We start from the raw sequence: 26,964 nt of genomic DNA, 5'->3' as shown, positions 1-26,964 counted from the left end.
CCAGAACAACTAGATTCTTTCAAACCATACAATAAAACAGGACTTAGCACTTTGGATATTTTGAGAGGATAAACCACATAAAACTAGAAATGTTTAGGCCATGTGCTGAAAGAAACACTTTTAACCCTCTATGGTACACGTTATGATAGAGAGGGGGAAATGGGGGGGGGGGGGGGGGGGGGGGGGGGGGGGGGTGTTGTGGTGTTTGTCCGACTTCCAATTGGACATTATAACAATATCAATAAACACTTTGTTGACTTGAGGCACCATTGCATAACATTAATGCTCCTTTAAAACTGAAAAAGGGCCGAATTGTACTTGTGGGTAATACATGTCCTTTGTTCTGAAAGAACATTCTTTTTAATCGTCTTTTTTAAGAGACCATATTTGTGAAACTGGGCATATATAATAGCAACTTGTATGACTTTAGCTGCTGATACTACATACATATGTTTACCATTATTACTGACATTGCTTTACATCTACCTTGTTTATTGTTTGTAACAATAATTCTTTTTTCCGTTTCTCCCTCAGTCCCACTTTCCAAGGGCAGCACAGATTAAAGAAATGTATGGTTATCACAAGACTGGTTCTGCTTGAAGCTTCTGTCCGTCGCTGTAGCTTAGCTAAATGTTGCTTCGTGCTCATGTTGGCTTAATGTTGGGTCATAGTAGAGGATTATAACAAAGAGTAAGGTATTTTATCTGCTTTTGAGTCTTGAGATAGCATTTGTTATAAATTGTCACTATACAAATGAAGACTGATTGACTGCACAAACCTGGAGTACCGATGTGCTGTCATTACGACAAAACAGGCTGAATTTAAAAAAAGTAATAATTTAAAGAGTAAACTCTGTTGGTCATATACATTATGCTGATAACAGCAAAGTAAATGCTCTTAAATGTAAGACATGATGGACACGGACACACCTAAAAAAAACATCATTTGGAAACTATTTATTGAACATTTGCAACCAGGTATCAGTTAAATACAGAACTGTCAATTCTCTCTCTAAATCCCCCAGCAGCAGGGACAGGCTCCACTTCCATTACACTGACAGGAAGGAATGTTACAGGACTTGTTAAGGCGCACACTGTGCTCAAAGTCATTTGGCTTTCCGTCTTCTGATAATAAAGAAAAAAGAAATTTGAGTCTGCCTCTCAAATGTCCATCTCTGCTTCCTCTCCCCGCAGCTAGATCCTGCGTGTACAGACCATGGCAAAATGACATGAAAAAGGAGCCGAGACGACTGGGACACACCCGCTACTGAATGCTGTGTGAGCTGTGTAGCCATGAATGAAAAGCTAAAAGTAAAATGATTAACATGAATACATTAGAAAAATGGCAATTAGTCTTTAATAAACACCTCGCCTCACCTACTCCAACAAGACCAGGGTTATAAATTAAAACTGTCCAAATAAAATCAATCAACCAACACTTGGGCCCATTCAGTTCCATTTCAAGACTGGAAAATCCTCATTTAAAAAACAAAAACAAATGGCACTTTTCAGTCTCTTGAACTGGAATCTAGAATTTCAACGTCAATGGAATTGACCCCCAACCCTAAAATCAACTCTGTCTAATTTACATATACAGGGCAGGCGCTCTTCAAGCTCCCACCTTTCTAGTAGTTCCTCCCCACAGGAGGAGGGGGGAAGGGGGAGGGAGGGGGAAGGGGGAGGGAGGGGGGGCTCTGTGGCCTCTGAGGGGCTAGGCCACAGTTTTGAAGGTCTGCAGTATGAGGTTGGTTTGGTGGATGAGTCGGTTCGCGCTGATGAAGACGTTTATTGCCCTGGGGATAGAGAAAGAAGTAATTTATTGCCAATTACTTATGACAATGTGTCAGTAAAGTGTTATTTCATCTCTGACAACTTTGATGAATGAGGTCTGGAATGCTGCCAACTACTACTAATGTACTTCCATATGTTACTGTCGGTCACCCTTCACATGAAAGCTAATCACACTTTGCAGCACAGTTTTCCAACTTAAACAGTCATCTCTGTCAGGGCTGCAAACATCAGTCTGTTCTGTTAGCAGTAAGTACATGTGTTATACATTACCTATGATCTGAACAACGACATGATGCTGGATTACTTTTAGAAGCATGCCACACCAGCTGCTGAACACAGTTTTGTTTGTCTTAAGTTTGTGGTTAGTTTTAATTGGTGGAACTGTTTGTGTGTTTAAATGTGAACTTTTTTTTGCATTTCGCAGGACTCCCTTGTCCAAGACTTTGCATCCGATGAGAAAAGTCCAGTTAAAAAGAATGTTATATGTATATTAAAAAAAATAATCTAACGACTGAGGCCAAAATAAAGAGCAGAGGTGAATGTGTTAAAATGATTTTGGCTGTGCAGGAGGGATACCTTGGCATGGTACTTTCTTTACTGTGCAATAGACATTGCCTGCTGTCAACACGTTCTACACATGTTGCCCGTCTTACATAAATGCGAGGTGTTTGTTGTTTATAGCTGTGGAGGCCTGTGTGTGTGCACTTTAAGGTAAAACTTTTTCTTATGTGGTTGTACATGGGCATAATAGCAATAAAGGCTTTCTATCCATGAATTCCTTGAATTAGACAAACAAGAACGACCGAAACGTCGATCTAATCCATTGACAGTCACTTCAATTTGAATTCAGAGTCAAATCGGTCATCATATAGATTTGCTTTTAGATATTTCAGCATAAATCAGACACACGGCGCTGAAGGGATTTTGTGCAACGCTAAATATTTCATAATTTAGATTATAGAATGGATTTTTAGCATGACAGCTTGTATACGGTGAGTTATCATAGTACGAAGCATCTGAGGATTTGTAGGGTCACACTTACTTTCCGTCTTTGAAGTATGTTTTGAGGGTGTCGCTGAAACTTTTGGAGTATTTCACAAACTCCTTTTTCTGGTGCTCCAGGGCCTCACGGCGAACGGAGAAAAAACAAACAAACAAAAAAAACACACGAAAACACAACGTCATCGAACAACAAGGACAAATGTGAGACACATGCAGTGTTGTTATGCGTGTTACTCACTCTGCGATTCTGGTACTGATATTTCTTAATGACGTTGTTGACTGTGTCCAGAAGCTCTTTTATGGCGCTGGCTATATCTCTGTTAGACAAACACAAATAACAAAAGAGAGGATTACATAACACACATTCATCAAGGTGTGGAACAGTAAGTAAAACTACTGATCATTGTATTAAGGGCAGCCATAAACCTTAAATATAATCCCAAGTAGGAAAACAGGTTTACTGTATAGGACCAACCAGCATATAAACCCGTTTACATCACAACATGAAAAGATTCAGAGAATCTCTGTACTCAAGGAAGAAAAGCCCTGCACTTCACTGCATGGGCTCCGGAGCACTTCAAAAATCAGTCTGAGAAGAGTTTGATGCTGCGTCCACAAATGCCCATGTAGAGAGCAAACTGTCTGTAAACATCCCTCTCTGGGTCAGAGCTCACATAATAAGGTGGAGTGAAGTGAACTGGAAAGTTGACTTATTGTTTGAAAACCATGGACGCCCCGTTCTCCAGGCGGCGCGCAGCTCCTTTTGATCCTCAGTTCATGGTGTAGGGATTCATCAGACCCGCGTCCACCTGGCATCTTTTTCCAGGAAGAAAAGCGCTGCACGTCCGTGCTGTCTCCATGACAACAGTCTGTTGACAACGAGCCACTGTGTGACAAACATGGGTCCCCTCCTTTTCAGCGTGTCCCCCCCCGCCCTCTTTCTTTTAGATTTACCAATCAGACGTGAAGCAAAGAAGATGTAGATACATGAGATGATCCCAAGGTGGCAAAATTACATTTGGAAAAGAGCGCCAGTGACGTCAAATGTGCCTTCCTGAAAATGTTCAACTTGAGTACTCGGAGTGGTGGCACAAAAAAGATGATGGGTGCTAACGTTTTTTTAACACTCACACACACACACACACTCTGAAATCCACACAAGCTCTACGAAAAACACGCTACAGTAGGTGGACACGGGGGCTTAGTGTACATGACATGGGTAACCTGCACATGTCTGGAGGCCACCATTGATGCAGATTTATAAAGTATGCTGCCAGCTAAACACACTTGCTTCTTAGCCACACAATGCCGAACCACATCCTGAATGTATTACAACAGCATGGCTGTGTAGTACAACAGTCTGTGTGATCAACAGGCCCTCCTGCAGTCCTCACTTGTCAGCCAGAGAAAATGTCTGATGCATTATGAAAGAATACAAAGCAGACCTTGAACAGCTGCGATCCCACATTAGGGGAGAACGTAACTTGACTTTTAAACCAACAACAAATAGAGAAAGAAAACGGTTTCCTCAGTTATTTGAAGCGTGATGCTGACATCAAATTCAATATGGGTACTGTATGCATGTCCGAAAACAAAGACATTTCTCTGTTTCAATAAATGTCTTTTGTCATATATATTGTATATATATATATATATCTTTGCTCTGTTCTTGATAAAAAAAACAATAATAAATTTTTAAAAAATGAGTTAACATTTTTTTGAAAATCATCAAATTTTGTAATCACTGTACATAGCACGAACTCTTGCACTTTCTGCTTATTTGCACTTCTGGTGAGTTGCCAAACCTCATTTCGTTAACCTATACTTGTATATGTGTAATGACAATAAAGTTGAATCTCATCTCATCTCATCTCATCACACTGGCTGCTAGTTTATCATGGGTGTGTGTAGTGTGTTTCTTCAAATGATGGTTTGAATGCGTTTATTTTTTTTGTGTTCTGTAAAGCACATTGAATAAGACTGAATTGAATGAAACATGGAATATTAAAGGGAGGGTTTGGTCATTTTCTCCAGATTCACTTTTTAAGATTGGAGATTGAAATTGTCTTTAGGTCCTCACAGACATTAATAACCCATGTGCTGTGAAAAAGGAAACGAAGAAAATCTGTCACCTGTAGCAGCTGTAAGTCTGTAAAAAACTTCAACCAATGTCTGCCATGTGTTACCAAGTTTATGAAACAATCACGCCTCCCTGTCTCACTGCTTGTTCTCTACCTCATGCATGTACGAGCCCACACTGATGAAGACGACAATTTCACTCAACCGGAAAGAAAAAAAAAAAAACTGCGGCACAGACTTTAATACAAAATAGTGAAAAGTAAGTCAACATTGGCTTTGAAATCTCTCCTTCAGACGAACACAGCTGTGACGTTTGGTCAGCGACTCTTAGTGAACAAACAGTGCAGACTTGTGTTTAAAATAGCACGCTTGCTCTTGTTCTTGTGCCTGCTCACACTTACTTGATAGTCTGTAAGAAGCGTACTCTGTCATTGATCTCATCAGGGATTTTGCTGAGGATGTGTTTCAGGGCTCTGGCCTTCTCGTTTAGGTCCTGGGAACTCCTGCTCAGGCCGGTACGATCATGAACTCTGCAGGAAGAGAGTGTTTAGAGACACAAAAGGCTCATAAAGAAACGAGCAGTGGGGGGGGGGGGTTAAAAACGGTAAACAGGAGGTTGAGCTCATGAAACCCAGAGTCTCGAAAAAAGACTTCCAACATAACCCCGAACCCATCTCTGCTCTTCTTCCTTTTGAGATTCTCACCTTCCACATCGTCGGCTGCCATGCGCAGTAAGGATTCAGTGAAGTTGATTTGGACGTTCTTTTTCTCCAAGATTTTCATAATGATGTCCTGAGTGAGGCCGGGGTTCTCCCTCTCCGCCTGACAGAGAAAGAAAAAAAGAGAGAGAGAGAGAGGAGAGAGAGAGAGAGAGAGAGAGAGAGAGAGAGAGAGAGAGAGAGAGGAGAGAGAGAGAGGAGAGAGAGAGAGGAGAGAGGTAGAGAGAGAGAGAGAGAGAGAGAGAGAGAGAGAGATGAGAGAGAGAGAGAGAGAGAGAGAGAGAGAGATAATCAGGTGGGAAGAGAAAAAAGCTGTTCATATATATGAGGCAAAATCAGGGGAAAGAGGGACATTTTTCTTCTCCAACAAAAAGCAATGCGAGGCTTCATTTGAGTCACGGAGAACAAAAGCGAGAATTTTATTGAATGTAAGTTCAGAGGAGTGGTACAGAAGCGCCGCTCCTGAATTATTCAACCGTGAATTGCAGCGGCGAGGAAGCGGCGGGGGGCAGGGCAGAGACACCAATCAGTGAGACGAGGGAACAAAAGACCCACAAATGTCACAGCCGCACAGCTGTAAGGTGAGCGCATCTCCCTTTGGTTTTGGAGAGCGACAAAGCCGCTTCTCCTTCATTAATACTTCATCAGAGCACAGAGCGAACGCCGCGGCGTGTCAGCGGCAGCAGAATCTATTGTCACATCGATGACGGCAGTGTACGGACAAAAAAAAAAGTCTTTAGTTGTGACTGGGCTCATGCATCACTTGTAAAATCAATACATCAGTCTGAATATCAGAAGTGTCGATGCATCGGTGTCAGCTGAGGTCAATCATGTAAATGGTTATTATTCAAGTGTTCAAAGGGTTTCACGCCAAATTCAATATTTGAGCATCTGATGACGCGTACAATTGATATAACAGCAAATCTGTCATTATAGTGTAAGACTGATTCAGTCGCCGATATCTTGTTAACAATACGACTACAGCATCCTGTGAGGGACGTGTGGAAAAACAACTGCTGAACATTTCAGGTGCTTTTGCTCTGAAAATGTTTAGCAGCAGTGCATGTGTGAAAACAGCTCAGGAGTGTTGGTTAACGGGCTTTTATGTTTCAAGTGGTATGACAAAGAAATAGTCGTACCTTGATGAAGGCTGCTCTGAGCGTCTGAGCTGCTGATAGGTTGATCCTCTCGAGCTTTTGAGGAGAAAAAAAAAAGAAGAAGGAAGAAAACATGTTAAAGGCAGGGTTTTGGTCATTTTCTCCAGATTCACTTTTTAAGATTTGGGGTTGAAATTGTCCTTTAGGTCCTGACAGACATTAAAAACTCATGTGCTGTGAAAAAGGAACAAAGAAAATCCGTCATCTGCAGCAGCTGTAAGCCTGTAAAAACTTCAACCAATGTCTGCCATGAGGTACCAATCTGATGAACCAATCACGCCTCCCTGTCTCTCTACTCGTTCTCTACCCTATGCGTGCACGAAACCACACTCAAAGCATGAGCTGACGTCCGCTTCTGGACCAATGACACTTGTGCATGCAAATGAGGGGAACAAAGCTGGGCCTATTTCCCTTCTCAGGGAACATGTTGATACTGTGCCACAGAGATGTGCTGCTGTAGTTGGTCGCAAAAGGCTGACATACCAAATATTCAAGTTAAAAGTGGATATAAACAAATATGAAGAACCAGCCGCATATTTCATGAATATTATGAAATTAAAGCATGTTTTGGAGGCAAAAAAAAAGAGTCTTGGCCACCACTGCATGCTTAAGTAGCCTGCGCAGTAAATGTGGAGCCGATTGTGCCGAACTCTGTGTTGATGTGGATTTTGGATATGGTTGCCATGGATTCAAATGTTAGCAGCCTTTTTTGGCTCCATAACAAAGTCAAATTCTAACTAATAATGAAGACAAAGGGGATTGAACCGAATACTGACAAACACTCGTGACAGGCACTTTACTAAAGGTCTCTCCAACATGTTTTTACCTCGTTGAAAACTGGGTACATCACAGCGTACAGCGTCATGGATACCATGGAGTTTGTCTCCGCTTCATTCTTCATCTCCTCCATTGTCATCCTCCAGGGAGGAGCAGCTAAAGATGAAAAAGGTGAGGAGGAATCTGCAGCTCACACACACTCACACATACACTCTCTCACACACGCACACACACGCGCACACACACACACACACTCACTCACACTCTGAAATCCACACAAGCTCCAGAATGACAAAAGCCTGGAAAAGCAAAGAAAAAAAAAGGCACGGTTAATAAAACCTGTCACGGCAGCATTTCTAATAAAAATTTCAAGTATATGTGAGAGGAAATCATTTGTGTTTATTCTTTGAAAAAATTAGCTTTGTTATCCAGAGATAACTACGCAACAATGAATCACTAGATAACACGAGGTGCCTCGTACTGAGTTCAATGCCAGCATGCACACATGACATCTGGATGACTGTAGAACGTGATTTAAACTACAGAATTGAGTTCAAGGATAAACAATGATCAATTAAAACACCTGCCTTTTCTTCAATAGTGTTTACGTCTGACAGAGTGATGGAAAGCTGAAATCTGGACCAATCAACAAACCGGTAATTTCACTTTTTATCTCTCAATAACTATTCTGTGTGAACACTGGAAAACAATCTTGTGATCTTTTTTCTGAAAATAACAGGTCATCCGTTATTGAAGAAAAACAGTGTATTCCCATTCCTTGTAGAATGCTGTATAGTGAGCTTTTAGGTAGTATTTTTTTTTATTTATGGGGGGGTTTTTTTAGGGATTTTCAGATCTAGTCCAATGTATCAGTATTGGTACATACTTGGTGCTGCTGTGACATGACAAGTCCAAATTGAAAACAGGTACCTGCACCAGTGAGTAAGTTCAGCTTCAGCTTGGAATTAAACTGAATCAGACAAAAACTCTGCAGCATGCCTTCAGCCGCTCCGTGAAAACTTCACTGCTGTCCCATACCGCGATCCAAAATTCTACTCTTCACACACACATTGTTCAGTGTTTTTGTACAAACTTTATAAATTAAAGTGTATAATTACTATAATCAAATAATGATGGGTAGTTCTCCCTGAACCCCTGACCTCTTATTGCCTGATCAAAAATGACTCCTTCTTAAAGTGAGCTATTGAGATGTTAAACTTTTTAGCACTGAGAAAGCACTGGTATCAGACTGGTACTTGGCAGCAGTTTAGGTGGAGATTAGGCATTGGGTTTGGTATTTGGAAAGGATAAAGAGTTGCATCTGTTTGTACAAACAAGAGCAAGTATTAAGTGTAAACATGCCAGCGACAAACCATGTCACTGTCTCTGGATTTGTATTTATTCATTAATACCAACTTATTTCAACCAACAGAACTCTGTATTATCAAATGATCGAGCAAGTCGTGCTAATTAAGGACTTGTAGGTTTATTAAACAGTGACGAGGGGAGTGGTGCACATTTCTGTTAGCTGACAGGTGACAGCAGGGCTCGTGAGGCCAGACTACTGATATATATATATATGTATATTAGAGAAACAGGAAGAAAGGAAATACTAGAAAAGAAAGGCCATTCTTCTTCCCATATTTTAGGCGATATATCATATTCATCAGAATTGTAAAAAAAAAACAGGAAAACAATGTAGAAAATTGCTGGTCAGTAAAGCTTAGTGTAGCTAACGTCAACGCATTAGGCTGTTCGGATATTTTGGCGTTAACTGTTGCCTTTCAGAAACTGTCATATAAATTGGTAACTCAAACAGCAATATTAATGTACAATAAGCTCAGGATATGACACGATTCCTGCAGGCTAAATTGTCGAGCAAACAAGCTCCAGGTAAAGCTAGTCGGCTAACTGGACACGGCACACAAAGTAGCTGATGGACATTTAATATACCGTAGTAGACAATGCAAATTAATAATTCCAACAACTGTGAAAGATAAACACAAATATGTCGTGTTTATATGAACACTAATAACGCATCTAGCCGTGAAGATACCTGACTGAGGCCTGTGGTCGACCAGACCGATGGTAGCGAACAGCTAGCACAGATGCTAGCTACAGTTAGTTACTTATCGACGTCAGCGAACTGCTTCATGAAATGTGCGTAAGTCCGTGTGTAAGTGTGTCAAATGTAAGCGTGTATCTACCTTTTGTCTGACTTCTTAAACGGCGTTGATTAAATGCCGTCGATTTCCGTTTAGCCGCTGTGTTTTCTTTACAACTTAAGGCGGAAGTTTTTTAGGACTGGCCTGAGCGACATCTTCCGGACCGTTGCTGCGTAAACACAAGTTATCCAATCAGAAGAGGCCTTTGTGTGACGTGATATAAATGATAGTAACTTGTCTCTGTTCAGTGAAGGAATAAAGTGAGTCGAAGAAGAAACATAAGCACATTCTGACTTTGCATCAAACAATCAAAGACAAAAAAGCCTTAAGATAAGGCAGTTGATAATTTAACATATGAACATTATCGTGGCTTAGGAGAGTCCAGCTGTTAAAGTCAACACTTTTACATATTTGTATGGGATCCACAAAACAGAGATACAGTAGAAAAAACTCAAAAGCCCTCTCTGTCTGCCCTTTTCTCAATCCCCTCTCAACCCCGACACAGTTTCAGTAGATGACTGTTCAACATGAGTCTGGTTTTCTGCCTGGTTTTTCCTTTCCTTTCGTTTTTTTTTTACTGATTTAATACTACTTAGTTTGTAGAATATTCCATCATTTCATTGGAGTCTTTTGAGTAAGAACTGCTCTACAGACTTCCTTTTAAAAATAGCATCCCTCCTGCACGAATAGGCTGACTTGATACTTCATCCATGCACCTGCTGTTGCCACAAGCAATTCAAGACGGCAGCACTACAGGTACACAATATTAGTGTTTGAGAATGTCATATTAAAAACAAACCCACTCACACACGCCCTCTGGTCCTTTACACACTCTGGTCCTTTACACAAACACACACACACACACACACACACACACACACACACACACACACACACACACACACACACACACACAGTCAACCCCATGTCAACATGGACATCGTCCATTAATAATCACACAACGTCCAGAGGAATTCAAAGCACTTTGAACAATCACCCATAGTGCAATTAACTAACAATACAAATATAATGTACATATTGTGATGTATATAGGGTATTTTATTCATGTTTTTTCTTAATACCATTACTGAAATCAAGTAACACGTAACCAAGTTCAGTTAAAAAGACAGTAGCACATGCAATCAGTAGATACATTGAATAATAAGAATGTATAAGGCAGGCTCACCTGCTTGCAGTAGCCTAAAGTATGACACCATATGAAGGAAATATACAAACATTTTTACAAAATGTTAAATATAAATAAATCAACAAAAAAGCATACATAGAGGGAAATCCTTATCTAAACAGACATCTCAGGGGAAAAATGTCTCATAGAAATTCATAAAACTGACTAGCAGAGGCAATAGAAAAAAAACATACTCAAAAGCACTATCTTCTCTATCATCATAATAACAAACAAGTAGTAAAGGTTTCCTCATTAGATTTTTCTAGACTGAACATAAAATTAGACACTTCACTTTTCCAGTGTCTTCGGTGTTGCTACGCGCACCATCCTCGCGGGTTACGTAACAGGTTACGAGCGCTCTGATTGGCACTTGTGCGGAATACGTCAAACGTAGGAGGATAATCAGTACGCACAAATTCTGAAGAGTAGGGGCACATGCAGGCAGCAACCACCTCGTAAAGACGTAAAGATATCCAAAAAACTGTTCGCGACACACTCCGGGAAACCAATTAAGCGACGTGACATTGTTACTTTTGACGTGGAAAAAGGTGAGAGCGTTTCCGGGTTTGATTCATACAAGGGAGTCATTCATTCATTAGCATAATGCTTTCTACGCTTGTTCATAGATAAGAAAAATACATTGGCTGGAATGATAGAAGATCGCCAATACATGTTTAATGTTTTTCTTTCCTGTTTCATGTGAGAAAGCCGGCAGGTTGAGTAACTCCAGGAAGTGCGCCATGCATTGATGCATGGCGCACTTTTTTTTTTAATGGTTGCTCAACCTTGTAATGCAGCATCACGCGATGCCATTGGTTAAAAAAAAATGCTTTTTTCCACATCATATTTTACATTGGGAAAGATATTTCTATAATAAATCGGCATTTAGTTATTTTGAGGTACATAAGCTTCCAAATACGAACATTTAAATAACTTTACATTTTGAGGTCTTAAGAGTTGTAAAATATAATGGCAGAGATATTTTGTAACAGAAGCAGATCTGAGCTGCGGGATTGCGACACCCAAAGTGCGGAAATTGGCACATTGGGCACTGTAACGTGGAAGATCCGGTTACTTTTACAGGAGGAAGTCCGATTTTTTTTTTCTTCATGTCCCACTGAGAAGGCTTTATTTCAAATGAACGGGGTCGTTTCCACATGCAGTGACATTAGTTGTGTTAACAGGGCCTTTCACTCTGTTGTGTTGTTTCAGAATCAACAGCCATGTCTGTGAACATTCATATCAACAGCCCCAATGTGAAGTACACTGATACACACATTGTGTCTCAGTATCCCTACCAGACTTCATCAGTACAAAGAGATGGTAACAAAGTCACTGTAAGTGTACAGTTTCTACATACTAAACTCACATATTATAACATGTCATTTATGCAGCCTGCTTCTTATTTTCTTCTGAATCTTTCAACAGGTGACCCCACGCACCACTGAGATGACGTTTCGCACAGAGAGACGCGTGCCCCGTCTGGGCGTGATGCTGGTGGGCTGGGGAGGCAACAATGGGACCACAGTGACAGCAGCTGTATTAGCCAATAAGCTGGACCTCACCTGGAGAACTAAAACAGGGTTGAAGGTGAGTGGAGGAACACAAATATGCCTGTACCTAGTATGTAATCATATCAGTGCAAGGTGGAAAATGGCCTACATACCCCGACCATTTTCCTCATGAGAGGTGCTAATCATAGACTCGATATTAATGGAAAAGGCCTGATTGATGTAACCCATCTGCAAGGGCGTTTTGGAAGCCTTCGGTGGTGTTTGCCATGCTGGACATTGTCTCAATGGTACCCAACTTTCAGTCAACCTAACATCAGGTTTCGAGCTGGAGCTGAGGCGGATTTTGATACCACTCAAACTGATACATTGCGCCCACTCATCAATTAGGTCAAGTGGTGCGCCCAAGTATTTGTATCTTGTATCCTTGATTAAAATGAAATTAATGAGTAAAAAAAAAAAAAAAAGACGATAACTCATCAGAACAAAATGGTTTTTTGAATCAGGCTGTAAACATGTTTATTTCTACTGTAAAAATTGGCCTTTCTGAATGGGGCGTTTAATGTGACTTATATGACTCAAGTCAGCCTCATGCAGACACAAAGCAACAACTTCTGGTCTTGAAGCCCATGTGGAAGTGTGTGCTTGAAGCTGGCTTCAGGAGCCCCAGAAGTCACATACACACCACCACGGCAAAAAAAGCCTATTTGACTGCTTAAGTGAACGGGTTTACAGCCTGCTACAAAAAAACAAAAACAAAAGGTTTGATTAGTTGCTGTTATCAGGAGCACACAGTACAATGATTGACACCTGGGCGCGATCAAACCCGCCTCAGCTTCTGCTCTCAGCCTCTCGCTCTCAGCCCCTGCGGCGTAACAGATGGGTGATGTCCCTCAGGCTTCATCTGTTAATATTTACACTCCATGGCGGACACTCGACTAACAGCAGTTTTTTTTTGCACTTCCACATTGGCTTGATTTTTAAACATAGGCGGTTGCTGCTTGTTGGTAATTAAATTGTTCAGCCCCCCCCCCCCCCCCCCCCCCCTGTTAAGCATAACAAATGTAAAATTGATTACATTACTTTGCCTACTCTGATGTGGATTATCTTGCAAGTTAAATTCTACACAAATGAATGCAGACCACTGGCTGCCTTAAGGAAGGCAAAAGCAGAAAATGATCCCTTGTAATCCCTTTTAAAATACAGGCGCTTAGTTAAGCTGCTAAAGAATGCAAATACCACTAAGATTTCTATTAAAATGTGCTAAACGGTCCTGATGGTAAATGAGCTCTTTATAGCAGGAATGTAATAGAATAAAGCTGCCAAGAGGGAGCTAATGGTGAACCTCCTTGTCCTCTTTTATAAATATAGCCTACTGTACGTCCCATGATGCTGTGGAAGAGACTCATGATAAGCTGGTTATGCTGACATGTTCAGCTGAGTGTTAAAAGCTCAACTGAATTTGATCTTGGGAAAATTCCCTTATAAGGTCGAACATATTACCTCTATCCTGCAGTTTTCCATTTTGGCCATGCTACTCTCGTCTATAGGGTTTGATGTTGTTGTAATGCACTTTGTGGCCTTTTTTGAAAATGAACTACAAAACACTTTTTAATTTTGTGTTTTCTTCCTTTCTGTCCATCGTTCTTTAGAAAGCAAACTACTTCGGCTCCTTCCTGCAAGCATCCACCGTGTGTCTCGGATCAGGGCTGGAGGGTGACGTCAACGTTCCCTTCCGTGACCTCCTACCCATGGTGCACCCTGATGATATTGTCTTTGATGGTACGGGCAGTAACAGATAGTCCGGCTCATGACACAGAAAGAGAGAACTGCATGCAAAACGAGGAAGGACATGTGAGCTTAAGACAGCTTCAGAGGACCAGCTCTATAAGGCGAGGATGGTCAGAGTCTAGTCTGTAACTTCATAAGGAAAGAGCTATTTTTAGATCTGCCACAGTCTGTTAAAAGAGATGACTCACCGTCAGTAGGTTAGCTCGTTGAGGTGTAGAAATGTCCGGTCTCTAAGCAGTGCAGCACCTTGTTTATTTACTCGAGGTATGTTTGTGTTGTTTAGGTTGGGATATCTCATCGATGGATCTTGGCAGTGCCATGGAGAGAGCTCAAGTACTTGACTGGTCTCTGCAAGAGCAGCTGAGGCCACACATGAGCTCCATGAAACCCCGAGCGTCCATCTATATCCCAAAATTCATTGCTGCAAACCAAAAGAGTCGTGCAGACAATGTCCTCACTGGCACCATGGCAGAGCAGGTAATGTCTGGTCGCTTGACGAGCTGACTTGGCGGACTGAAGTCTCGTCTTTAAACAGCGTATTCCACTTCATGCTGTGGTATTAAGTTAGGATGTCTTCTTTTTCAGTATCGGCCAGCACTAAAGACTCCGATAGCGATGCAATTAAACCAAAAAAAAACGACCTTAAACCTACGAAGTCATTAACATCTGAGTATAATCTTTTAGACAACTCTCCTGATGACGTGTATGAGAGTAACAGTGAGTCTTCATCAACCTAATGTTCAATAAAAATGTATGATCGGAAAAGGCCAAGGCAAGTTTATTTGTTAAACTTATTTTTTTTCCAGACACCAGGCAATTCAAAATGCTTTACACAGGCATAAAAAAAAGCATTTCAACATTTCACAAGATAATAATAAAACAATATACAACATTTGCGAGCTAATACAAGTTGAGATAAAAACAGTCAGTGAACATATGATTTAGATACAAATAAGTTTAATAAAGTTGATAAAAAAGACAACAGTAAAAATGTATTGTAAATACGCGCACATGCATTTGTGAGTAAAATAATGCAAAATGTCGATAGCGATAAGGTTGTTTACTCAAATGCCATATTGAACAGTTTTTTTTATTGAAGAGGGTCAGCGGTTTTAGCACGCCTCAGACGATGTGCTGTTGTCAGTTGATGTACTTCCTGCTACCAGTTCTTCCTTTTCTTTTCAAAATAAGAAGTTGCTATTGGCAGCTATAATATGAGCATATAGTATAGTTGTCATTTTGATGCAACTCTAACAAACTGTCTTTCAGGTGGAGCAGATCAAGGCTGACATAAGGGACTTCCGTCAGTCGAGTGGTGTTGACAAAGTCATCGTTCTGTGGACGGCTAACACTGAGTGCTTTTGTGATGTCAGACCTGGAGTCCATGACAGCGCAAAGAACCTGCTAGCTGCAATCCAGGTGAGAGAATGAGCCTTCCAATGTGTAAAATAGCCTAAATTAAAGATAATAATAATGGAAATATTCAGTATGAAAGCTTTTTTTTTATTTAGTGATTAATAAAGCTTAGAGGATGAAAAGATTAGCTCTGCTTTCAATTCACTGTGGATTTGTCGATGGGATTCCACAACGAGTCTGAAATAGTTTTCTTTTGGATATTAGATCACATCAAATAAGGGGAGGGAAATTGTGATTTGCCCCTCATGGGAGAATTTTTTTATTTTTAATTTATTTTATTGTATCTCCTGCCTTCAGCATGCTTTCACTGCTGTCAGCTTAAATGGTCTATTTCACAGACTTGTGATCTTCAGCAAACAGCTTATTTTGAAAACCGGAGCAGACAATAGAGCTGTGCAACATAGATGATGTGAAGGTGAATCTCAGGGGAAATGACCTGTGTTAAGCTATTGCTCTTGATAACATGAGACACTTTGTAACACCCCCCCCCTTGTTTCCATTAGAGTGGAGCAGAGGTTTCTCCCTCTTCTCTGTTTGCTGTAGCCAGCATACTGGAGGGCTGTGCCTACATCAACGGCTCTCCACAGAACACTTTTGTGCCTGGAGTTGTAGAACTGGCTGCTCAGAGAGACGTGTTCATCGGAGGAGATGACTTCAAGTCTGGTCAGACCAAAATCAAGTCTGTGCTTGTGGACTTTCTGGTCAGCGCAGGTATCAAGGTAAGACAGAGAAGAGTTTGAATTCAAGGTTGAATAATGTTATAATAATGTTATACAAGCTTATAATGACAGTCAGTCCACTAGCATGTGACAGAAAACCTTGTTTACAATATTGGAATTAAAAATGATGGCTTTATAATTACTTTTTTTAAACTGGGGTTTATTTTGGTCCCATTTAACAATTGAAATCATCAAAATGGAATATATTGTGAAACTTGAATCACTGTGCAGCATACAACTCCCAATATCCTTTAACTCACAGTTTAAAACTCAGACACAGTAACTGTTGAATTGTCCTCCTAGTTGAGATGAGGCCTTCAAACTCCTGCATTTTCTTATATTCATGATCTCCTCTCGCCCCTCACAGCCAACCTCCATCGTCAGCTATAATCACCTTGGCAACAACGACGGGAAGAACCTGTCTGCTCCTCAGCAGTTCCTCTCAAAAGAGGTCTCCAAAAGCAATGTGGTGAACGACATGGTGCAGTCAAACCCCATACTGTACAAGCCCGGAGAAAAACCTGACCACTGTGTGAGTGACTGAGAGACAACGAGCTCTGTATGTTTGAACCAAACAGGTGTTCAGACTTCTCAACTGCTTCTGTGTGTTTTTTTTCAGGTGGTGATTAAGTACGTCCCCTATGTGGGAGACAGCAAGCGTGCCATGGACGAATACACCTCTGAAATAATGATGGGAGGGACTAATACTATCGCAATGCACAACACCTGTGAGGTCCGTGTCTGAAAACAAGTTATTACATTTTGTATGAAAGCTTAACACCTTCCAGTGTGAGAGTCAACACTGCTAACTGCCAGCTACACACACCCCTACACCCTTTCCTGCTTTATCTGACTGCAGCTTTTGAGGAGGAATCTGTGCCGTGCCAAACTTAATGTTAATCCTTCCTGACGCGTCTCAGAGCTAATAAGAGACCACCTTCAGCTCATTGACTGAGAGTTTAAGCCCACCCACAGCCAGTCCTGAGAATGATTGTAGGAATGGCTGTGCATTGTTTACACACATGGTCCTTATTTCAGAATACTTTTAAGTCAATAAAAAATAAGACTAAAGATAATATTTAAAAAATCTGAACATTTCAAACTTTGGCGCACCCTAGTGGCAGAATTATAAAAGACAAACTGTTGGAATTACCAAAGTAATCAACATAATATAGACAGACTTTTCAATCATACGCAAATGCTTAACCTAGTCAGTGTAATGAGGGAGAACCCCTTTTGTTTTGTACATTTCCGAAAATACTTCCTATGAAAAATGCTGTATTCATGGTTTATCTTGAATAATTGGCAAAAAAAGGATTTTGGAAATATCCTTTTTTTGTACATGTATACAGTAAGAGTGGCTGATCTGGATTTACAGTCTACATACAGATGTAGACAAGTGTCTGATTTGATGATAGCTAGAAAAATAATTTTAAAAAATGACACCCCTGTATGCTAGATGCACTTCCTGTATGTGCTAGGGCCTGCAACTCTAAACAGAGCAGCATACAAATCTTCTAGACTATTCAACCCACGCTGTATATTTGTCTTTTTAACAGGACTCTCTGCTTGCCAGCCCGATCATTCTCGACCTGGTGATGCTCACAGAGCTTTGTCAGCGTATCACTGTCCGGCCTCAGGGAGAGGACGAGTTCCAGTCCTTCCACTGTATCTTAGCGCTGCTCTCCTTTCTCTGCAAAGCCCCACTGGTGCCATCAGGAACCCCAGTGGTTAACGCCTACTTCCGACAGAGGGCCTGCATAGAAAACATTTTGAGGTATGGACAAGACTGTGAGATTTTTACCTAAAAGGGTTTTAAACACGTGAGAGATTCTTGTGTTTTAGAGACAGAAGTTGACAACACACTTCTTTGTTTCTTTTATTTTCAGAGCCTGTCTAGGCCTTCCTCCTCAGAACCACATGTTGCTGGAGCACAAACTGCAGAGAAACTTCCTGCCCCTTTATGACAAACACATCGTCAGCATGACTGCTATGGAAAAAGTTGCGGTCACCAACGGGAACCATATAGCTCTAACAAACAGCTTCTGTGCACATGAGAATGATGTAGCACATGCGATGTGACAGCTGACACAACGCTCTACCCCAAGATGGAACTGAAATCTAATTGGACTGTAACACTGGCACCTAAAGTCTGCATTGATCAAACTTTTATTACAAAGAACTAAAGCAACACTGATTCTATAACTTAATAGAGTAAACTTTATATCTTTTAAGATCAGTATATAACAAGTCTTGTTCCGTTAGATTAATGTGGTGATGCAACATGTGAAGCCCTTATACTGCATTTATTTGAGTCTGTACTCCACTGTTACAATACGTCTGTTTTATGTGTCATTTACCATGTAGGTCTATTTAATATTTAAAAAGTAAATGCAGCTTAACTGTGGATGGAGAGAGGAGTGTTTTGTTTACGGGTAAAGCTGTCTATTTATTTACAATAAACATTTAAATACATTGGTAGAACTTAAATACTGTGTGGGATGGTTATTGTGTTTATCTTTGGAATACATTTTTCCCTTTTTGGGCCATGCATTATAATGGCAAGTTTAAATGTGCATGCAGTTTACCGTAAAAATGGTACGACATAGGAACAAACTGAAATGACAAAAGAGCCACATCTGGCTTTCAGCAAAATGCTTGTAATTAGACAAGTATGAGTACGCATTTTAGTGTGTTTGATTGGGGTTTTTTTTGGAACCTTAAATTTAAAAAAAAAGAATGCAAATCCATGAGTACGGATTACAAAACCATGCCCACTGATTTTTTTAAATTTGAGAACGGAAATGGCTTTTTAATTAAATGGGGCTTTAAGGGCTGCAGAGTCGTCCCCATGCACGCGCCTGCACACACATAAGTTGAGTCAAACAACCTTAGCAGCATCCCTAGCAACCAGACCACAGGAGAGTGTTGGTGATAAGATTCAATTGGCAAGTCTTTCCATAAGGAACACTGCCGCCGATTATAATCACCGCCCTTTTCTCTTGTGACATTTCATGTGTTATTTTCATAATTAGGTCCGTTTCCTGTCATCTGCCCGTTCATATCACTTCCGCTGCTCGTACTGCGACACGAAACGTCATCAGCAATGGCGGACAAGGAGAAGCGCCGGCTAGGAGCTGCTCCTCCAGGGATGCCTGAAGGTAAAGCCACCAAATCGGACAGCGACAGGGAGTTTCTGCTGCAGGCCGGGGTGGGAGAGCTGCTCCGCGGGGCCATCCTGAAGATGGTGGAGGCCAGGTCTGAAGATCCCATAGGGTTTCTGGCAGACCACTTCTGCAACATCGTATCTGTGTCAGAGACCGGCTCAGCTGGATGCGGCGATGGGGATCAGCTCAGCAACGGCCTGGTTTGCGCAGGCGCTCAGGAGCAGCAGCATCTCAACCGGGCACTGTGGCACCTGCGGCTGGCGCATCACTCCAAGAGGTATGGAGGAGGCCTATTTTGTTAGAGTTAGTAGAGTGTGATCAAACCTTTATTGTCTAGCTGCTCTTATTATATGAGACATTTAAACAACTGAGATATGCAGACTTTTAATTTGCACCCCAATGTCTGGTACATTAAAACATTATTCCCCATTTATGTATTTATTTTGTTTATGTATTCCGAACATGTAACATAATAAAAAGGTGAACATATATTTAAAAAAAAAACCAGACTAAATAATTACAGTTGATTGTATAATTCAGAAGAAAAAAAACCCAAAACAATTATGAGCTATAAGTTACATGTCTGAAAGGGAGTGGGAAGACGAAAGTCTATAAACCATAAACATATCCTCTTTGAATGCTCTCCTTAGACCTCATTGAATGGCAAAAACATAATGATTCTGAAAGAAAATGATGTGCATGATAAAGAAGATCAATCTCCTATATAAAGCGATAGTTACAAATTTGCCCTCGCTTTAATGTTGTGCTTTTCCCTCCCCCAGATCTGCATTTAGTAACAATGTCCGTGTGGCCTACGATCTTTTGAATCTCACCGTGCCCCTCAGACAATCTACTGAGGCTCCTGAAGGCTCTGATGGTTCCTGCAATGACAGCTCAACTGTAGCAGCAGGAGGAGGAGGAGTGAGAGGAGGCCTCTACACACAGACTCTGCAGTGTCTGTGCAGTGAGGGTGGTGTCCCTGCCTCCACCTCTGCCCCTCTTCTCCGTCGCCTCCACTGCCAGGACCATGAGGCTGTCCCATATGATATCTTCCGTCACGGTGTGCTCACATGTGCAGTTTTCTCAGACTACATCCGGCAGGCTCAGAGGCTCTATGCCGAAGTATGCTGCCCAGATGAAGGGCCTGCCTCTCGGGCCCTGTGCCTGGCTGTGCTGGGGACCTTAAAAGAAGCCCTGGAGACTTCCCAAGGCTGTGATGCAAACTCCCCGAATGCTAACACTCAAACTAGCTTCTGTTTGGAGACAAACGTGAAGGCTATACGCTACCTGGAGGCCAGTGCCAAGATCTCTCCTTACAAGCTGGCACAGGCCATAGCTGGAGCCCAGACTCGAGGCCCTGGTGGTGATATGGATGCTAAGGAGTTTGAGAATGCTGCAGCAGAGCTTTTTATCGCTCGTGTGAAAGTTGTATCCTAGGTTTTGCATAACTGATGAAAGTACAGATATCTATCATTAAGTAAAGAAGCCTTGTCCCCCAACCTCTAACGACTAAGTTCACATGGCAGCCATTCCCCTCTTTCCCTAAGAATCTTGCTGTGTCTTCTTTTACTTTGTATAAATGTTTATCTAAAGATTTTTATGATTTTTACCATTTTCTTCTTTATAACCAACTGTAAAAGATGTAGCAAATTGTTTACCCATTAGCTGCATACTGACAACACTTAATTTGATCAATTAGCCACAGGTTACCTAACATTCTTAAAGCCAAATTCAAGCTAATATTTCTGTTAGCTAGAAAGTTATATAGTTACATAAACTTTGACTTTGTACTTAATGATTGGAAAGGCTGACATCTCTAGTTAACGGTATTGTTAGCAGGACATTGAATTCTATCAGTAGCTGTTGTACAATTGTAGTAAATAATTTTGAAAATTCTACTCTAACAATGTTAAAAAGTGGTTTAGCCTTCACTATAATATAGCACTTTAGAGGTTATGTTAGCGTTTGGCCATTTCCTAACTAACTGTGGTGTTAGCTAATGCTTAAATATATAGCTCAGTATTACTCTGAAATGGCTCAATGTCCCTTCAGTTATTTGGGCTTTTATTGTCGTCTGATCACTCTGTTAGTGTTGGAATGACAATGATTTGTTAGATATCCTGAACACTTATATGATTTAATACCTAAAAGACTGTAAAATAACAAGTCAGTGTTTGAGTTCCACACCCTGAGTGTAATGTGAAAAGAAAATGGTTGCTGTATACAGATTATTTTTTTTATTTTATTTTTAAAGCTACTTGAAAACCTTAATAACAAGTCATAATGAAGCGGAATACTCAAAGATATCACCTTAATGCAATGTTACCCTTGTTTGGAAGATTAACACTAATATTTTTCATTTAATTCTAAATGTATGTACAATTATTTTATGAAAACTGCACTAAGCTAAAAGCTGCTGCATTGCTTTGTGAAGGACGGAAACATTGCCTAAATAATAAAAGAATGCAATGATGCAATACTGTTCTCCTTTTCATGTGTAGAAATGAGTGTAATGTGAATTAAACCAAGCATCTTCTCAGGCTGTTGTGTGTGAGTCTTTGTTTTATATTCAAGGATTATAATGTTTTGTTGGCTGTTAATTACCATTACTCATTAATAGCTAGTTGGACAGAAGCTAGTTATTTATGTTATATCCTAATGAAGGATTTCTTGCAGAAAATTTGTATTGAACATAAAATTACAGGAATTTAGTTAAGTATGTTAAGTAATATAACTTGTATTCTTAATTTGATTTGATTCCCGTTAAGTTAGTACTGAGATCACACATTTGTCAAAATGTACAAGTTCTAAGATCCTACAAAAGCACAATTTTCCCATGAAAAAAGTGGTGGGCATGGAAGGCCAAACTGTGTATTTTGGGGTAGTGATCACTGACTTCAAGCTTGTATAAACTTCTAGAGGTGTAAAATGTTCTCTGACATTTAATGAAAGAAAAACCTATCAATACAACACCATAGATGAACGCTGTTGCAGGTTTAGGTCAGTCATATTTTGCAAACGTTTGAAAGTATTGACATTAGCATTAACTTTAAGCACTAGAGGAAATGGAAATACTTTGAAATTAAATATTTCTATTTTATGTTTACATGTATAGGCCTTCTCTCTTGGAAAATAATGGAAATAAAGGGATGTTTCAGTAAAACTATATAGTTTGCTTATAGAGCATACATTCTGTTTAAATGCAGAGGAGCAAAGTCATTTCACTTTAAATGTAAATATTGCTGCTGCACAGCCTTTTATTATAAAGCTTTACCTTTCATGAGACAAGCTGTTTGGAGGTGTGTACTTTTGTCATTTTTGCACTGCATCGCATTGCATGCCCACCCTCTACTCCCTCAGGTATGAGAAGGTTACTCAGTAGTTTACAGTGGGCTATTTAATACTTTAAGTACATTTTAATCTTTTTTTTTTTTTTTTTACGTTTAAACATAAGTAGGCTACGTCAAGCCTTTAGTTTAAAGCTCTGTCTACCAACCATTACTTAGATTCAGCCACTAGATGGCAACACCGCTCTGGTGCTCGGACTATCAGACGCAAACAGAGAACAAAAGCGGAAGTACTATAACTCACAGTGACATGCATTATGTTTCTTCCACATCTGGGGTGTTTTTAAATAATGTAGGCTACATTTGTTGCCCATTGCTGTGCGGTTTTGTCGGGTTAAGCCATAAGCATGGAGGAGGAGGAGGAGGAGGAGGAGGGACAGCTGCGGTCCTTGATGCTCCTCATACCTTACCTGCTGCTGAAGCGCAGAAGAGACATTAACGACTTAAACATTCAGAGGCGCAATGAGATCCAGAGACGCATCAGACACCGTCAATACTTCTTCCAGAGACAGAGGAGGATGATGATGGTTGGTCCCTACATCTCTCTCTCTCTCTCTACCCTCTCATCCCTGTCATTGTATAGGTCTACATAAAATGACTTATTCGGCTTTTAATGCTTTAGGCCTATTATTTACAGTAGTGTGCGTGGATTTTATTATTCTCTGTTTATCTCGACATTATCATGAACACTTTAAATATTTATAATTATTTAGGTCAACATGAACACAGCGCAATCACCATTGTTAGAGTTCATAGGTCTTCTCTGCTAAGCAATATCAAGCCCCCCCTAATACTGAAATACAAACTATATCTACATGATAAGACAATTGTGTTGTAATAGTGTTTGGAATTTTTGTGAAACATTTAGGTTGAACAACTCTATTAGGTAGATCAGTTAATTTCTAATTGCAGTCAAAGAATCAAAACGATACTTTCCCCCATTTATTTGTAAGATTCATTGCCAAAGCGACATTTTTTTTTTTTTAAGATCTGACAATTAAGACAATTCAGTAATCTGTTTTCTCTGCACTCACATGTTGAACCTGCTTATCTCTTTTGATTTGTATCAGTGTGTATGCAAACGTCATTAAAGTAAAAATGTGGTTAAAAGAAAAAAAAAAATCTGGTATTCAGGGAGAAAAGTGATAGCCCCAAAACTGAATGAAAATTGGTCAATACATTTAAAATATCTCCTCATTTTGCTGTCAATCCTCTTCTGCCCAGATGATGTTAGCTGGCGGCATCCGCTCCAATGTCCACATCCGCACACGCCCCTGGACCACAACTGCAAGCACTGACTGGTGGGAGCGGGTGGTGATGACTGAATTTGAGCCGTCTGATTGGCTGGATAAGTTCAGGATGAGCCGGCAGACGTTCTTTTACCTGTGTGAGAAGCTAAAGCCTCGTCTAGCTCGCCAGGACACCAGTTTCCGTCTGGCCCTGCCGGTGGAGAAACGTGTAGCTGTGGCTCTGTGGCGTCTGGCATCCAACGTCGAATACCGTACCATCAGCACTCTGTTTGGTGTGGGGAAGTCCACTGTGTGCAGGTGTGTCCGAGACATGTGTCACGCCATTGTGGCGCTCCTCAGCTCCCTCTATTTGCGGCCTCCCTGTGAGCAGGAGCTGGAGGATTCAGCTAAGCTCTTCCTCTCCAATTGGGGCTTTCCTCATTGTGTTGCTGCCATATCAACACTTCATACAGCTATCATCACCCCATCAAACAACGCCTCTGACTATACCAATTCGGCGGGCTGGCTCTCTGTGATGTCACAGGTAGTTTGGGCACCCATTTATCATCAAATAATGCTTCAAAGTTGTCTTCAGTCCCATTTGGGTGACTTGTGTCTTTAATGTTTCAGGTGGCTGTTAACGGGCGTGGGCAGTTCTGGGATGTATGTGCAAGTTTCCCAGGTGGGACAGACCCAACTGACATCTTACAAAACTCCTCGTTGTGGGCCACAGCTGCAGAGGGCGGACTGTCCCCTGCCACACCGCCCATCTTCATGGGAAAACCACTCAGGTAAAGTGAGATACAACAGAATGATAGTTAAGCTACTTTGTCACATTTTTCTGGCATTGAATGATGCTTTAAGCATGCTACTACCTTGAAGGAAGTAAATTGTTAGTCTCTCCCTTGTATCATTGGTTAATTAGTCAATCATAAAACAACATCTGGATTTAGGCTTTGATAAACTCCAGCTATGGAATATTGCTGTTTGTGTTTTTATATCGAAAGTTGTGAGGAGTACACTTTGTGTTGTCTGACTGTTTTTCCAGTTTCCCAGATATACCGTGAGGTATCTCAAATTTTGTTTAAGAGTTTGACACCGTATCAGTATTCATAAAGGAGTCAAAACTCTGACCAGTTAATTCTGATGGGAGTCTCTCAAACCCGTTTACAGTGGACTTTTACTGCATACAAATGTGTCGTGATCAAATTCTTCTTTTTCACTTCCAATACAATACCGATATTGCAGCCTTGAGTATTGGCCGATACCGATCTGATACGATATCAGTTCGAATCATACATCCTATTATTACTTATTTTGTCGTGTGAAATGTTAGAAAAGGCTTGATCATGTGATGTTACTCAAACAGAGAACAATAGGCAGAAACAGAAGATATGAGAAAAGCTGACCCATTTATTATTAACCAATTGGTTTCATAAATCTTAACCTTAGAATAATATCTACAGTATTCTACAATTGAATGAAATAATTAATATATAAAAAATAAATTAGAAGACTCTTAAAATCTAAATAAATCCAATAAAAACTAATTGTAGTATTAAAGTCTGTTAAATGGTCCTCTTATCAGAGTGCTTATATCAGAGATTTTAGATGCAGTCCGATAAAATCCGATATTTGGCTGATATCAGACCGATATCCGATATCAATATCGGATTGGGACACCCCTATCAACTAGTTTCTGTTTTAACAGACCATTAAAGAAAAAATCATGTGTTGTGTCCAGGTATGTGCTGCTGGGGGAGCCCTGTTACCCTCTCCAGAACTGGCTAATGAAGGCTTACCCTGAGGAAAGGGGTCGGAGGGCTAACCAAACAGCACTGACTCAGCAACAGAGACTCTTTAACCAGCAGCTCACTAAAGCGATGCATGTGCCAGAAGAGGCACTGCTGAGGCTGAGGGCACGCTGGCAGTGTCTGAGCAAGAGGAACGACTGCGGCCTGGATGTGGTGCCCACAATGATCCTAGCCTGCTGCATCCTGCACAACGTGTGCGAGTCCCACGGAGACCCCTTCAAGGCTGAGTGGCAGGAGGAGGTGGTGTCCGCTGAGAGTCCTCAGCCCAACCACAAGCATCTCCTCTCGACCAGTTGGGACGACAGTACTGCTGAGGAAGTGCGAAAGCTATTCTGCGACTACTTTGAACAGCTGTATACCTGAAGAACTTCCGTCACTGTAGACTGACATTTAAATATTTGTAAATATTTTACTGATCTTGTACTACCAGTACATCTTTTAGACATACTCGTTTGCGCATAGCAGGTAATGTTGTTTTGTCAGGTGATTTCAGAATGCAGTTGTTGCTGTCATGTTTATAATGCTGATTGTTAACACGAATATTGAAGCTTGGGTTATACATTTAACATTTTACATTCACATTGAACCATCAATCAGCCCTTGGAGAAGTTAAAAAGTTTAATCTGACAGTTTTGACCTCAGCCCTGACTGAGATAGCCTAAATTTTGCTTTCAAAGGAAAAACACTCAGTTTTATGTCGTACCAATTATCTTTTTGGAGGGGATCATGATAGATATATTAAGTTTCTGAGTTTTTCATCCAATTTTCAAACTCTTTTTTTAATTGCAAAAGCTTTGAAGAACGGCTCATGACATTGTGTAAGTCTTTTGTTGACAGTGTTATGTCATGTATTATGTTGTCTAACTGCAAATAGTTTCCTCATTTGACCAGTGTTTAAATGTATGTACATTTTTTACAAATGTTTGACAGCTTTTTTCTGAAATCAAATGTGTCACTCCTTGACTCTAAATGTAGCCTATGTAGAATATAAATGATTTTAGAAATAGTGAGCATGTTTTCATTTGCATCCAACTACACAGTTAAACCACAAGATGTCACTGCTATCAAAGGGGACGAGTCCTGTCTGATACTGCA

At 40.6% G+C, this 26,964-nt stretch overlaps 4 protein-coding genes across 4 annotated transcripts; 3 read left to right on the top strand and 1 right to left on the bottom strand.

Annotated features, from left to right (window-relative positions):
* Positions 1–941: 941 nt before the first annotated feature.
* Positions 942–9,881, bottom strand: LOC306840700 (programmed cell death protein 10-B-like). Its single transcript, XM_079370165.1, is given in 10 exon segments — positions 942–1,792; positions 2,833–2,915; positions 3,031–3,109; positions 5,273–5,367; positions 5,369–5,389; positions 5,391–5,401; positions 5,576–5,693; positions 6,730–6,783; positions 7,574–7,823; positions 9,732–9,881. Coding segments are annotated over 9 exon segments (633 nt in total). The 5' UTR covers positions 7,664–7,823; positions 9,732–9,881; the 3' UTR covers positions 942–1,710.
* A 1,361-nt stretch (positions 9,882–11,242) lies between these two features.
* On the top strand, positions 11,243–18,802 carry LOC306840443 (inositol-3-phosphate synthase 1-A-like). Its single transcript, XM_079369734.1, has 11 exons — positions 11,243–11,423; positions 12,088–12,212; positions 12,304–12,465; positions 14,039–14,168; positions 14,461–14,654; positions 15,447–15,596; positions 16,097–16,312; positions 16,680–16,844; positions 16,932–17,045; positions 17,872–18,089; positions 18,202–18,802. The coding sequence occupies exons 2-11, from the start codon at positions 12,099–12,101 to the stop codon at positions 18,392–18,394; spliced, it is 1,656 nt and encodes a 551-aa protein (XP_079225860.1). The 5' UTR covers positions 11,243–11,423; positions 12,088–12,098; the 3' UTR covers positions 18,395–18,802.
* A 395-nt stretch (positions 18,803–19,197) lies between these two features.
* tpgs1 (tubulin polyglutamylase complex subunit 1) lies at positions 19,198–20,936 on the top strand. Its single transcript, XM_079369735.1, has 2 exons — positions 19,198–19,756; positions 20,262–20,936. The coding sequence occupies exons 1-2, from the start codon at positions 19,419–19,421 to the stop codon at positions 20,914–20,916; spliced, it is 993 nt and encodes a 330-aa protein (XP_079225861.1). The 5' UTR covers positions 19,198–19,418; the 3' UTR covers positions 20,917–20,936.
* A 2,091-nt stretch (positions 20,937–23,027) lies between these two features.
* LOC306840097 (uncharacterized protein) lies at positions 23,028–26,875 on the top strand. Its single transcript, XM_079369160.1, has 4 exons — positions 23,028–23,353; positions 24,051–24,599; positions 24,686–24,846; positions 25,800–26,875. The coding sequence occupies exons 1-4, from the start codon at positions 23,174–23,176 to the stop codon at positions 26,230–26,232; spliced, it is 1,323 nt and encodes a 440-aa protein (XP_079225286.1). The 5' UTR covers positions 23,028–23,173; the 3' UTR covers positions 26,233–26,875.
* The last annotated feature ends 89 nt before the right edge of the window (positions 26,876–26,964 follow it).

This window comes from Symphodus melops, assembly GCF_947650265.1.
Source record: "Symphodus melops genome assembly, chromosome: 19".
NCBI lineage: Eukaryota > Metazoa > Chordata > Actinopteri > Labriformes > Labridae > Symphodus > Symphodus melops.
The sequence above is the reverse complement of the archived record's forward strand: the minus strand, read 5'-3'. Positions and strand labels throughout refer to the sequence as shown.

Bases quoted from the DNA above. Each gene is read 5' to 3' on its own strand.
- tpgs1 (XM_079369735.1), top strand. From the start codon at position 19,419: ATGGCGGACAAGGAGAAGCGCCGGCTAGGAGCTGCTCCTCCAGGGATG. The intron at 19,757-20,261 runs GTATGGAGGAGG...TCCCTCCCCCAG, and splicing joins CTGGCGCATCACTCCAAGAG to ATCTGCATTTAGTAACAATG.
- LOC306840443 (XM_079369734.1), top strand. From the start codon at position 12,099: ATGTCTGTGAACATTCATATCAACAGCCCCAATGTGAAGTACACTGAT. The intron at 15,597-16,096 runs GTGAGAGAATGA...TGTTTCCATTAG, and splicing joins ACCTGCTAGCTGCAATCCAG to AGTGGAGCAGAGGTTTCTCC. The intron at 16,313-16,679 runs GTAAGACAGAGA...CGCCCCTCACAG, and splicing joins TGGTCAGCGCAGGTATCAAG to CCAACCTCCATCGTCAGCTA.
- LOC306840097 (XM_079369160.1), top strand. From the start codon at position 23,174: ATGGAGGAGGAGGAGGAGGAGGAGGAGGGACAGCTGCGGTCCTTGATG. The intron at 24,600-24,685 runs GTAGTTTGGGCA...TTAATGTTTCAG, and splicing joins GGCTCTCTGTGATGTCACAG to GTGGCTGTTAACGGGCGTGG. The intron at 24,847-25,799 runs GTAAAGTGAGAT...TGTTGTGTCCAG, and splicing joins TTCATGGGAAAACCACTCAG to GTATGTGCTGCTGGGGGAGC.